Source organism: Coturnix japonica, chromosome 1 (assembly GCF_001577835.2).
Source record: "Coturnix japonica isolate 7356 chromosome 1, Coturnix japonica 2.1, whole genome shotgun sequence".
NCBI lineage: Eukaryota > Metazoa > Chordata > Aves > Galliformes > Phasianidae > Coturnix > Coturnix japonica.
In genome coordinates, this window is record NC_029516.1 from 66,082,064 (window position 1) to 66,096,622 (window position 14,559).

A 14,559-nucleotide genomic window follows, 5' to 3' on the forward strand; every position below is an offset into this window, starting at 1 on the left:
TTTGCCAGCCCTGTCATAAAACTGTTTACTAAGACAGACAAAAGGAAAATAGGACTATTTATTTTATATAACAAGCAACTGCTCTGCACACCCTCCAACTGATGCCCAGCTGGCCCCTTGAGTGGTGGAAGGGAGTGAGATGAACTCTCACCCCGTTCAAAACTTCTTCCACATCATATGGTATGGAGTATCCCTTTGGCCAGTTTAAGTCAGCTGTCCTAATTCTGTTTCCTCCCAGCTCCTTGGGCCCTTTGCTGAGAACGGCCTTGGCTCTGTACAACACTGCTTAGTAGCAGCTATAAACATCAGTGTATTAATTGATATTGTTGATCTCCAAACATCATACCAGATGCTGAAGAAAATAATTCTCTCCCAGCTGAAACTAAGACACTCTTGAGCTTTTTTCTAAAATCAGTTTTAGTGGATGCAGGAGAGGAATAAAAACAGACTGAGTAATTACCAGAGTAATGCAGCTACTTCCATGGCATGCTTGTGGAGCCTTCAGAGAATACCTTTGTACACATTTCTTTAAAATAAGGGGCTTATGAACTGAAAACTTTCAGATCATGTTACTGCAGCACATAGGGGAAAAAAAATGAGCTAGCTAGTTTAGGAAATAAGTATCAGCCCAATAAAAACTTATGTGAAATGGCAGCCCACACTGCTAGCAGAATGGTGGAGTGATAAATTAGGTTGCATGTCAGAAAAGAAAATAAAGTAAAAATGCCAGCTCTATAGCATTTACAAATCTCTTCTGTTCTTTGGTATATTTTTTTTCTGAATGTGCATAAAAGACAGAAATTACTGTTCCTGGGCCCTGTAGCCAGGTATATTTCATTTCTTTATATAGTTCAGTAGTATATTTTAAATAGTGCTTTTGGAAACTTGGACAAAGGCCATGACGTGGCCATAACTCTTTTGTTGTGACGTTATTTTTGCTACAGCAGTGTGCCTTGGCTCAAGCCCTTACGTTGTGGGGCTGCAGTTGTAGCTGAGGCCACTGTTTGTCAGAGCAGAACTGCGTAGTTTTAGTCCTAACACTCAACTGTACGTTGCTTCGAAACAGAAATTATGGAAGAGGGGAAAAAGTATAACATCTGCTTTTCGTGATGATACAAAAAAGATAAAGGCACATTAAAAGTATTGCTACATACCAAGTAGAAACTATGTATTTAATGTACCTTAATGGCGGTTATACCACAATCAGTGCAGTGCTTTTTTTTGCAGTGAACATCAATAACTATATCACAGTATCACAGTCTGGTGCGGGTTGGAAGGGACTTTAGAGATCATTGAGTCCAACCCCCGGGATTCGAGCCTCTGTGTAGCAGAGCGGCACTTCTACCACTTGCACCACAGGGGGGACTCAAACCCGGGCCTCTGGGTTCGAATCTATATCAATAGGTCCTGTTATTTAAAAGGAATTATTTTTGTTTCACTCTCTAAACATTTCTCTGCCACTTTTAAACCAGCTGGAGACTTATGCTTGCTGGCTCTGTAGGTGAGTGGCCTGCTCACCATTCTTGCTCTGTGTCATGTTTTGATGTTAGTTCTCTGCTGCTTTAGTGAAGTGAATGGTTATGTGTAATAACAACCAGGCAGTGCTGGCTTGTGGTGAGCATGATAAAAGTGGGAGTTGGACTTTCCCTTTAGAGGAGTGTATATATGGGGGTCTGGAGGGAGGAATCTTAATTTGGTTGTGGCTGTCTCACAAAGTTTTATTGGATGTCTGAGAAGCTGTGTGGGAGAGACTGCATAAATGTGTTTAATACTGACAGTTCTACAGGAAAACAGGCTGTGCTGCTTCCTGCACTGCTGGAATGTGTTACGTGAGGGTGAGAGAAGGGGAGGGATGTTCTGGTAGTGGAGTCATCAGGCAGGGGGACAGCAGCTTCCATGTGGTCTCAGATAAATCACTTCTCAGTGCTGCAGTTCCTCATCTTCTAAAATGACGTTAGTATTCTGCCCTTTGTACATGCATAGCACTTGGGATAATGAGCTCTGTCGTAGCCTGCAGATATCATCTGCTTACATAAGCAAGTGATGGTAGGTCTTAATGTGTTTGCCACAAAGAAAAAAAAACAAAAGGAGGAGCTGTGGAGGAACTGCAGTTTACTGTGTGAGACAGAATCGCCGCTCTCACATTCCTGTGAATTATGCCATCCATTTTCCCAGTCTTTTCCTTGTGTTTCTCCTTTCAGGTCAGTGGAAGGAAGTGGACTGCACAACTCGGCAACTGCCAACTCGAGAGCACTCCCGTGTATTACTTTTGTGCTCCAGAAGTTAAAATGAATAAGTAAATCAGTTGAGAGGTGTGCTTGGTAGGATCTTGGTTGCTTGGTTGCTTTTATTTGGTGCGGTGCAGCAGTTGGCTTTTCTTCAGAGTGTGTTGTGAGTCTTTTTCCCTACCTGAAGTTTCAAAATAAGTGTTGACACGTAACTGATTTTTGGCAGCCATTAGCAACTTCTCTGAGGCTTGATTCTCAACCTTGCAGTTACAATGAAGCACATGTAAGTGACTTTCAATGCACACAAACTCAGGTAATGCTTTCCCCTTTTGGATATTCAGGTTGAGGAAGCGTTTCTCATTTGCTTGCGGTGATGTTTCTTTAAAAAAAGAGATCTTAATTTAGGAATCTTTTGCATCATTCAACAAATAGGGTTTGCAGCAGTCTTCAAAGTCCCAGTCAGGATCAGGATTCATCCACTAACTGCTTTGCAGGTTCTTTAAGGTGTGGGGCAGAAGGTACTGCTTTGGAGACACTGTAAACTTCAGTGGTTATTGATTGTGTATAATCATCCCTGTGTGGTAGGAGGAAGTTTTAATGGTATACAGATCTTTGCAGGATCTAAGTCTGAATAAAAATGAAACTCAGAAGGCAAAAATATTTTGCAAATTCTCTCTTTGTTCGATTAATATTAACAAAACCTTTTTTTCTATGTAAGATCTGTGCCTTTAGTAGGTAGAGATTCATAAAAGTTTGTGGGGTTTTTTTTTGTCTCTGTGCTATAGGAAACTGCATTTTTTAAAGAAACTTAAATGTCTTGGATCTCCTTAAGTTCTGTTGTATTAAGGTAAAGTGGAGGTGATTTCTGTATCTTTGTGAGTATTGTCTTACAGGCAGCAGCTCACAGTGTTGGGAAACTGGAGTACAGCATTCACACTGTGAGAATACTTGGGCTCTTTAGTCAGAAAAGTTGCCTGTTAAATGATGTGACAGGACAAGAGTTTTCAGCCCATCTGTCACCCATGCAGAAATAAAAGATCACATGGTATGAGCTCCAAAGTAGGGGAAAATTTGCTGTTACAGCCAACATTCCTTGTCACAATACAAATATGTTCCTTGCTCACATAATAGCTGTTCAGTTTGCCTACAGTCAATTTGCCATCCTCTGTGCCATCTTCCCTCGTTACACGGGGGTAACTTGCATCACTCATGCTGAGCAATCTATTCTCCAGTTTTTAATCGGTGTTGTAGTGATTCCAGTGCGCTTCTCTATTTGAACAAGAGCGAGCAGCTTGGAAAACGAGTATCTAGTTTAATAAGAAATGGAAATCTTAGGTTGTTTTCTCTTACTGTCTAAGAGTAGAAATGTGTTCTGGAAGGGGGCAGGAAAAATAAGGCAGTAATCATGCGAATGAGGTTGTGAGGACAGCAGTGAGGTCTGGCATGCTGATGAGCAAGTTCACATGCTGGCTGCTTCAGGAGGCAGCCTGAGCCACCAGGGACCTCTGTCCTCTCCACCTTTTGGCACTTGAGAGACTGACCTAATAAATATTTTGTTACACCAGATATGATCTCATATCCTTTCAAAACCCGCATATTGGCCAACTCTACTTCCATCCCATAGGATGGGCCTATTCAGTGAAGAGTTCAAAGTGTGGGACAGAGCTTGGAGAAGGAAGCAGTGATTTTCAAGAAGAAAGTTATTAAATAATACCTGGAAGTTCACAGTTCTCCAGAAATGAAGCTGTCTCAGTGTTGAATTGCTGGAGGTTTGTGGTTTATCTCCTCAGCTCTCTGTTGTACAGGAACAAAGGATACCAGCAACACCCTTTTTAACCTCCTGCCCTTTTTCTCCATGTCTCTTGGTTGTTTTTTTTTGTTTTTTTTTTTTTTCCTCCTGTGAATCTTAAGCTTTTCGTGGCTATAGGGCAGCTTGCTGCTCTGCTATCCTGTAGGGCAGATCTTGAGTTAGTGCATGATAGCCTTCTAGGATCACCGCTGCCTGCTTATGAGGAGAGAATGAAGGGGAGAGATGTGGAGCAGCACTTTGCGGCATCGGATCCTTCAGTTCCTCCTGGGCTCCCCAACTATCTTAACTGTTTTCAGTGTCTTCCATAACGTATCAAGATGACTTACTGCTGCCATCGGCTCTTTTGGAGTAAAGCTACTGGCTTGCTCAAAAATGAATAGCTGTGAATTAATAAAAAGTTAATATTTACAGTGTGGGTAGTAAGTAGTGACTGTGAACAAGAAAAGATGGGAGACAGATATTTGTTGAGAGTTTTTTTTTTTATTTGCCAGATTGAAAAGTACGTGGCCTTTTCCTTTCTGTTGTTTACTATTATTTTTCTTTGCCTATAAATTGAGATAAATTGTTCTCTGACACTGTCAGCATGAACCCAGAGATCTGGAGAGAAGCTAATTGCCTTGGATTCAGCATCGTCCCAAATAATGCCATCCTCTGTCTTTGAACAACGTATGTTACTTATTTGAACTTCTGTGTTCACTTGAGCTCATGTTTTGTTGGATGGTCATTCAAGGCTCCTTGTAGTTTATTCATTTTGCTTTTAGCATTATCTAACCTGTACATGGTTGTAAGTACACACTGTGAGTTTAGGTAGCATAGCCCTTTGTAGCTCATTTTACTGCCCTTGGCCTATTCTTCCATAAAACTCTTAAAAGCAGCCTAAATTAGCCCAAATGCACGCTTCATTTTAATGAAAACTATTAAATGGAGCATAATTCTCTTTACTCCTCTTGAAGTTGATGAGAAGTTAGTAACCGAAGAAAATTAGTTAGTTGATAGCATCATGTATTTAAATCAGCGAGGAAACAGGATAACTGCCTCGGGTGTATGGTGAACTCTTCATTATCTTGTGAACGTTCAGCATAGTGAAAGTTGACGATGTTATCATTGAACATTTTTCCCGACAAGTTAAACGTACAGAGGATCAGAGCTAAGAAACTGATGGAATGCTGAAACGTGTCATGTGTACATTTAAAAAGCCTGATTTCCTGTTTGCACTCATTAAAGTGTTGCACTTCATCAGAGAGTAGGTTTGCAATTGATATTGCTGGACCTAAGGTTTTGTTGGAGGTGGTTCTTTAGATACATAAAAAATGCTTTGGTTAATACAGAGCGTTGAGACCAAACAGTTAACGGTATTTCTAATCCTGACCTCTTGACTCAGGTGGTGCTGTTGCAATGGGCAAGTCAGCAAAACAAAACTGTCTTTAAGATGAGGAAAAGAAAGGGTTTGTGTAAGGGGAAATGGAGAGCATCCTGAGAGGATAAAATGTTGACTGCTGATGCAAAGTAAGCCTACTGTATCGTATTTGATTTTGTTTTCATTTCTGTCTGGAAATGTTTTGGTTTAACTTTCTCAAATTCATAAGGTGCTTCAGCCTCAATCTTTCTGTCTTGTTTTTGATCCTTTTGGCAAAATACTTGATGTCACGACTTGTTTGTAGCTTCTATTACGCACCGAGGCCATTCAGATAATTTCTATTTTCCAGTGAGGTACATTCTTAGAACATTTCCAATCCAGTTAACCTGCATTTATTACTTTTAATTGCCTGATGTGATACTTTCTTGCATTTGCTGTTTTAAAGTCCTTTCCTGTCTGTAAATGGAGAGCCCCAAAGGACATGTGCGTGCAGTTGTTGAATTCAACTTACGTAGCCTGGCGGATGTGTTGGAAAAAGCAGACTGTATTTGTGTGTGCTGCTTGTCGCAGATGATTTCCCAGCTAGGAAAGTGTTCTGCTAATGTTGGAGCAAAGTGAAATGAAAATAAATAAAGGAAATAAAAATCATATATATTTTACAAAAAATAAAATTAAATACATGTAGCTTGTCTTGGAGATTGTAAAGAAAAATATTTCAGCACGAAAGGATTCTGAAGCTTCTAAAGGTCAAGGTAGGCAAAGCCTGGACATTTTATCCCATTTAACTTAGTTGGGATCTTTTGTTATTCAGCCTTGCTTTGGATAACCAGTGGATTTTTAATGGTTTTTAGAAATTGGTTTGAGTCTCATGCCCGTAGGGGAGCACAGAACTGACCTTCTCTCTTTTGCACACTTAAATGAGAAGGAGGGGTCATTTCTGGAGTTCCAGAATGGTTTGTGACAAAGAAGCAGGACTTGTTTCATGCAGTTTACCAGTGTAAAGCAAGCTGTCGTGCCTTATGGTGCTATGTTTAGATTCTCTGTTTAAGCTCTGTCGAGGAGGGCTAAGCTGTATGGCAACCTGTTCTTCACACTGCTGTGAAACCTAAATATCCAAAAATCCATGTCCTTCCCACTTGTAGCCTCCCTTGGACCTTTGTATTGCCGAAGTCCATTCAGTAGCCTTGCAGCCCAGATTACCTACTAATTATTCCTTTAAAAGTGCGTATTCCGGATGTGCTGTGCTGCTGCTGCCTGCAGCTGGGCTGGTGATGTGAGCAGTTGACTTAACTCCACTGCTTCCCTTGCTTTGCAGGACTCCTCAGCGGGCAGACATCTCCAGCCAACGCCAAGCTGGAGAAGCTGGATCCACACCAAGTGCTGCAGCTGTGTCTCCGATACCAGGACCATCTTCACCAGTGCGCGGAGGCTGTTGCCTTTGACCAGAATGCTCTGGTGAAGCGCATCAAAGAGGTACTTGCTCATTGTGCACCTGCTTTGGGAGGGAGGGCCTGGGCCTCTGCATGTCCCTAGTGAGCTGTGGGTGCCAGTGCTTGCTGTGAGTGATCTGTAGTTGCTTGAGGCAGTCTGCCTCAGAGAAAACGCTCTGGAGAAACTGTGCATTTCAAACAAAGCCCCCTGACTACCTTATTTTAGATTTTCAAGTGGTGTATTTATTGGTTATGCTCTGTGATTCTTGGCTGCAAACGTTTTGTGTTCCTCTATTATTGCAAGTACTACAAGCGAATGTTGAAGAAGTAAAGGATCATGATTTTTCAAAGTATTGTTCCTTATTTAGATCTCCACACTTAGCACTTTATTAGGTGTCAAGGTTAAGTTCTAAGGAAAGGAGTGCCTAGCATAACTGTCATTGCAGGTAACATTTCTTTATTTCTTCAATGGATTTGTAGAGCTGTATCTTTGTTTTCAGAGCCTCTCTCCTCTGTTCTGTATGGCTTTTAAAGATCTTCCTGTACTGCTGTTCTTGTCACTAAATGATCTCTTGGAAATCACTGTCTGTTTAACTGTTTGATGATACTATTGGGAAGGAAATTAATTCTTCATGTGAGCATCCTGTAATATAATTGCCCACCTCATTGTGTGTAGCTACTGATTCTGGAAGTAGAATGGCTGACATTTCTAAAGTTAAGACGGACCGTCACAAGTGGAGATGCTCTTTGAGAGTGGTTTCTTGCGTGTTCACAAAACTGGTAAATGTTATAGATGTCAAAAGTCTCTGAGACCAAATACCGTTCAGTGTCAAAAGGTAAAACTTTGAACAGGTGGTTAATTTTTATTCGTGTACAATAAACAATGACCTTGATTCTTTATTGCTATATTGGCTTAGAGTTAAGAAGTCCCACGTGACAAACTGGATAATAAATTTGATTCATGGGCTGTTTTGAGAAGCTGCTGTCATCACCAAGTTTTAAGTCCAAAATAACGTGGGAGCCATTAAGAAGGCCTTTTTCCTTTGGTGTATCGTGATCTGGGGCCAGCTGTTACGCAAGATGTAAAGATATTTGCAGATGTTGGTAACTCAGATCACACAATGTCAGAAATGGGATTTAATTGCCAGCCTAATGACAGTGTGCAGCATTAATCCAGCAGACTGTAATTCTTCTGGCTATTAGAGAGTGACTGTCCGCATGATTTAAAGTCATGGTAGGCTCCACCAGTGCAATCTGCGTTACTTGGATTTACCTTCTATGGAGAAGTTACAGACCGCTTTTCAAATTACCAGCGCTGTTACTTTCTTATAGTTTATAAGACTTCTGATGATACGTGATACTGATTTTATTACTGCACTCTTTATCACAGATTCCTCTGTGACTCTGACTTGGGAAACTTGACAAATCATGTTTTTTGGTTCTTTGGCCTTTTTCTGGGATTTTTTTATTTATTTTTTTTCTCTTGACTCTTAAGTAACTTCAGATGCTTTGAACCCCATTGCCAGATCTGATGGTTTTTTTACTGTTAGATAACCTAATAATTTTTAAATGTTTTTCTTGCCTTGGCTGTTCTGCATGTGTGTTCTGGAGGAGCTGGGTGGGACCCACTCCACTTAAATCATTCTTTCCAAATTGTTGGGACTCTCTTTAGTGCGCTAAATTGAACCGGTGCTGACAGTTGTTACAACAAAGGGTGCAGCTGAACTAGAACAGGGTATGTCTCTTGTTACAAGCGTAGATATAGGAAATCACATTTGTGTGTGACCATTTGTCAGCAATGATTTCGCTTTGCAGTGTAGACAAATTTTTGACCATTGGTAAGGAGTAAAAATGAATGACAGCATTGTGAAAAGCAGAATGTATGTGTGAGCTATAAACTCTTATATTCTCTTTAGTAATCATTATTTCCCTTTTTTTCCTCTGTAACATGGAAAGCATTGAATTGTTTTTTCCTCTTATAACAGACTTTTCTGATGAATTATGCTCTTAACTTTACTACAAAATATTGAGCTTTAGTCCCTGATTCCTGCCATTTATCTGAGGTCTGTTCACTTCTCAGACTTTAACTGTTTTTATTCAATGTGGCTCTACAGCATCACTGTACAATGTGCTGTAGTCATACAAGCTGCAGCTCGATTTTAGTTTTCCCTTGACAGAAAGTCTCGGGGTAAGTATCTTGTGCTTATTATGTGTCTGGAAAAAAAGTTTCCCAATTTCTGGCAAAACTCATAAGTACTGTTGTAAATTTATTGGCCCTTGATAGTTCATAATTGACTGCAGTGGTTTGTAAATCAGCACACAATCTAAATTAAAATGGTTCTTAATTGAAAACTAAGGAAAGCTAAACATGCCAGTTGTTACTGCGGATCTAAGCTGACCCATTGGTGTGTTTCTTTGCTTTGGGGACCAAAACAGTCTAGTGCTGCTCTACATCTCATTTCCTGGGTTAGCCAGTTTGCAGAATGTTGGCTAGGGCTCTGAAACATAGAACCTGTGTGCTTTCCAGGTTGTTCTTTTTCAAATGATATCTACCCAAGAATTTCCTTGGGGAAAGAATTGAAGACATGCTTGAAAGCAGATGACTCAACTGCTCATCTGCCCATCTTCAGCAGTTAACCATTAAGGATCAGTGCCTGAACTGTCTGGTTTCAGAACGATTTGAATGTATCACGATGGGCTTTGTCTTTATTCAGAAGTGGGGAAAAAAAAAAGTGTTTGCGTTTTAGGATAAAATAATCAGTGTGCATTAAATACTATGTTTCGTATTAAGTTTTGGCAACTGCCTCACCATCTGTCACAATACTTTAATTTTTAAAGTATTTAAAAATACTTTGCGTTAGTTCCATAGAACCAATAGAAATATTTAGAATTCCTTCTAATTTTTCCCCTGTAGTGGTTTGAAGAACAGCAGACTGGGACTTATACACATGTTAATTCAGGGTTATGGCATCTGATAAAACTTTCAATTCTGGGGGGAAAAAAGTCAACGTGTAGGTTTTTTTTCTGGGCAGTGTATCTACTCTTTGGTATTTTGTAGGATGAATGTTCTTAGCATGTCATATGCTAAGACTTTGGGGGCAGACTGCTCAGATAGGACTGGAAATGGAATCTTATTTGTCTGCTGGTGGTATGTGGAACTTGTGTAGACTCAGCTTATGCAGAACATGATGATTCAGGCAAAAAGTCCCCACTGTAGCCACGAGGTCCTGCTGCATCCCACTTCTGCCATAACAGTGCTGTAGGTCTGTGTTAGAACTACTGCAACACTTGGAGCAACTCCAGCTTACTTCTAGGCTTGAGATCATTGTGCTTCTGTCACCAGGAGTCTGCTTCAGTTTTGCGATCTGTAAAATGGGAGACTTCTGCCAAGGTGAGTTTAGAGGTGAATATTGACGAGCACTAAATGCCAGGTATGCCTGCAAGTAGAAAATAAGTGAAGCAAGGAGAGTGATTACCTGCAGAGAGCATTTAATGTGGATGGCAGGGAGAAGAGAACCTGGTAAATCATTTGATAGGGAATAACAGGAATTGAGGAACAAATGAGATAAGTAAATGCTGGGGAACAGCTTAATGTTCAGAAAGGGACCATGATTTTATATACTCAAAACTTTTTAGTTTCAGTGTCTTAAATATGGTTTTCTGTGTGCTGGTTGCTAAGCTTGTTAAAGATGACGTCTTTCAAAATACCATAAGCTGACTATCTGAAAGTTACTCATCTATTTGAAAATTTAAGCTGAACTTCTTTCTGTGAAAGCAGAATGGAAACTAAAGGCCACCTAAGTTCCTTTCAAGGGTGTTTTGAAATAAAACCACCATTGACATTTATTATTAGACTTCTTATGCTCTTTTTTTTTTCTCCCTTCTCATTTGATGAAGTGTTATTTATAAACACTGGAATTTTAATGGGATAGACACCATCATGCAAAACTAACTGCACAGCACTGTTAAGATGGAAAACCTTCATGTCTTTTAGCTGATCTTGGTTTTGTTCCTCCAACCTAACGTGCTTTTAACTAGAATTCTCCAATGGTGTGGCAATGTCCTAACCAGCCAACAGCAAAATAGGAAATTGCTTTTGAAAAAGCTTTGTGGTTGTTATTTCAATACACAGAACAAACATCTTGCTGTGTGTGCCACAGGCAGATGGCCAGTGCTGTGCTATATGTGAACATTATGAAGTGATCGAGTGGTTATGACGTTGAATTCTGTTGTATTAACATACACAGCTTCATTTGTTTCATAAAACAGGCCAGTCACACATTCCCAGAATGCGTATATGAAATCATTTCCATCGTGTTCCTTTCTCTTGTGCTTTGCTGTCTTGTGGCTGTTTGGGAAAAGTTGTCAACTGAAATCCTTTCCACCTTGGTTAAGATGAACTTATAACCAAGCATCTTGAAGACAGAAAGATTTGTGTTACGATAGAAATGCAGTGCTTTAAGAGACTGGCAGTGAAGATCAGAAGTCTGATGTGCTAAGACCTGTATTGATGTTTTCATCAGTATTAGTGCCTGAAGTTTAGGATTATAAAGTATCAGAAGGAGTAGAACGCAGTTTCTTCTCACACCTTGCTTAAACTAGAAAATTGCGTTTCTTATTCGAGCCTTATTTCCCCATGTAGGAAAACAAATGAAAAAACACTGTGAAGCTTCAAATAGGAAGAAGAGGTATTGAAGTTCATCCCAGAATTAGTTTTGATACTGAGCTTGTGCATGAAATAGATTAGTGAGAAGAAAAATTCAAATCTCAGCTTGGGAGTGTGTCAGGCAAGGTGTTCCCATGAGACAGTCTCATTTGGCAGCACGAGGCAGCTATTTCAACTAAACAGAGTTTGTAGTATGGCAGGAGGGATATAAGGATGCTTGGGGACTGGAGAATCTCTGGGAAAAAACTGGAAACGCTTTACTTGGCTTAGTAAAGTGAATGCAGAAAGTAGCACCATTTGTTTTTCTAATCAAGTTTGGATTTAACTTGGGCTGAAGATGCTTTGCTCCCTCCCTACTGGATTCTCTTGGATTCAGAAGGAGTCCCTTTACAGACTGGTTTTAAGCATTGCTTCCTGTTTCAACGTGCAGTGAAACGTTTAAGGTGTCAACTCTCTACCCCTGAGTGAGAATTGTGTGTTGTATTTGTTATTGTTGTTGTTTTCAATATTAGCTAACAAATAGTTCAGCAATTTGACATGAATAGACAGGTTAGCCAGGAGCATCTGCAAATACTTGGAGTTGTAATGTTGACTTAAAGATGCCAGGTGGGAGGTTGGTGTAGCAGGTTTGACCTTGTGTTAGCAACCCCGTAATTAGCATTCAGATCTGCAAAAATGACTTCGTGTTAAAATATTATAAAGCCTTAGAGCAGGCAAGGGCTGTTGACGTGGTCTACCTACACTTCAGCAGAGCCTTTGACGCTGTCTCCCACTGTTTTTTCCTGGAGAAACTGGCATCTCGAGGCTTGGATAGGTGTGCTTTTGTGCAGAGTAAAGAACTGGCTGGAGGGCTGGGCCCAGAGGGTGGTGGTGAATGGAGTTAAATCCAGCTGGTGACTGGTCACAAGTGGTGTTCCCCAGGGGTCAGTACTGGGGCCTGTCCTGTTTAATATCTTTATTGATGACCTGGATGAGGGGATTGAGTGCACCCTCAGTAAGTTTGCAGATGACACCAAACTGGGAGGAAGTGCTGATCTGCCTGAGGGTAGGAAGGCCCTACAGATTGATCTAATTGGGCTGCATTGCTGGCCTGAGGCCACTTGGATGAAGTTCAAGAAGACCAGACGCTGGGTCCTGCACTTTGCCCGCAATAACCCGAGCCAACTTCACCCTGTGCCCCGCTCACTGAACTTTTGTCTGAACCGTTGATCCTTGGTGATGGCGTACATTCTTTATCATGCTTTGAACAGTAGTCTGTAGCCTCAGAAGAACTTGTTCTGATAATGATTCACAGTCCAGCATTTCCTTGAGGCTTTTCTGAAGCTGAAGACTCACTGTGAAAAGTTGTGATCTCTAGAAAAAACTTTGAACATGAGCTTCGTCAGTGGGAATGTGTGATGGAGCCGGTCTTAAAGGTGACTCTTCTGAGGATGAAGGAATAGATCCTCCCCTTCCCACCATCACTGGGATGTTGTTGACTCATGTTCAGCTTGAATATGAAAGAACTGATGTAGAGATTCAAAAGCATATTTCAAAAGTCTTATGCATTATTAGTCATCTTTCAAACCGAAGCTTGTTCTTTATAGGAAAAACAGCTTGCTTCTAACTAATTATTCTGACGTACTGAAAATACAGAACGGAGATTTGTAATAAAATAAGAGAATAATGGTAAATAACATTTGCAAGTACTTGTAATTTAATATACTAGCTCTGGATGGATATAGCAGTCTCTCGAGTGAGTAGTAAGACGCCAGTGTGAAATGAGGAGATTAAATGCTGTGTTTTGTAGAAGAGTTATTAGGATGCCTGAAATAAGAGTTGTGCAAGTTATCACTTAAGCAACAAATCAGTCTGTAGCAGATAGAGATTTTTCTTTTCTCTAGGAACAGCTAATTAAATGCAGACTAGGATCTGGATCCATGCAAAGGATATTGTGGAGCTCCTCCGTGCTGGGCCCTGCGGTGCTGGTGGAGCGGCCTGGGCCCGAGGCAGGAGGCTCCTGATGGGAGGTGCTGGTGATGGTGCTGGCTGCAGGACTGTCCTTGAGCAGTACTGACATCCCAGTGGACCTACTGTCAGTGAATCTCTGGGCTGTACAGGGCTGTGACTGTGGTGATGAGCCCCTCACATAATGAAGCACCATGAGGTCTTTGAGGCACAGCTGCAGTACCCTTAACAGGGCTACTGCATTGTGCATGTTCATACACAAGAAGCCCACAACAGTGCTCTCTCCTGCAAGTAAGCACCTCCCACCACTTGCTGCTGTAGATGCTCTCAATCTCTCATTGGAGCTAGTGGAGCAAGAGTTTGAGGTCCTCTGGATGTTGTTGATAAAAGGCAGCCCAGGCCTCAGGTGGGATGTTGTGCTCCAGAGCCAGGAGCACTGTCTCTGCAGGCCATAACCTAAGTGTTTTCCAGCTGCAGATCAGAACACTCAAGATAATATTCAACCTCACCAAGTATCAGATGGTCTTCATCTTGTGCCTGTATATGGTACCACTCAGCTCTTTCTTTGCCTACCAGAATGCACAACTGTAGCAGAGCTGTTGGAGACAGGATCATGAAGGCAATACAGTCCTGACTGTGGCCCACAGACCGGGCAAGTCTAGTCTGGTGCCACCTTCATGGCCCTGAGCTGTGCTGGGCTTTTTTGCCTGTTGTGGTTTGGATGCAGTACAAATGCTTTCCTATGCAACCTATTGTAGGTAACTTGCTTAAGGTTGGGGTTGGACTAGATGATCTCCAGTGATCCCTTCCAACCCCTGTGATTCTGTGGAGCAGTACTCATGAGAACTGTGCTCATGATTGGTCCTGAAGGGAAGGATGTGGGATCCTTAGCTGAAAAGTGAGGCTTAGACATAAACGACCTTGTTGCTGCAACTGTCCTTGGGTGAGTCACGGGTTTAGGATTTGGATCTGTTTATGTTACAAAGTGTCACTGGCTGTGCAAAAATTGTGTAGTGTGCATATTAGACTGCCGTGAGCAACTGGCCCTGCAGCATCTTGCTGGCCTTCCTAAGCACTGCTGAGCATGGGGTGGGCAAGAAGATGGGGACCTGGACCTCTGT

The 14,559-nt window shown here is 41.3% G+C and overlaps 1 protein-coding gene across 4 annotated transcripts in view; it reads left to right on the plus strand.

The window, feature by feature from the left end:
* BORCS5 (BLOC-1 related complex subunit 5) overlaps positions 1-14,559 on the plus strand; it is a 58,575-nt gene that overhangs the window by 30,098 nt on the left and 13,918 nt on the right. For all 4 annotated transcript variants that reach the window (XM_032446583.1, XM_015870955.2, XM_015870920.2 and 1 more), the window contains exon 3: positions 6,711-6,868. In XM_032446583.1, the coding sequence (XP_032302474.1) occupies positions 6,711-6,868 (158 nt within the window). The remainder of the gene's footprint in view (positions 1-6,710; positions 6,869-14,559) is intronic.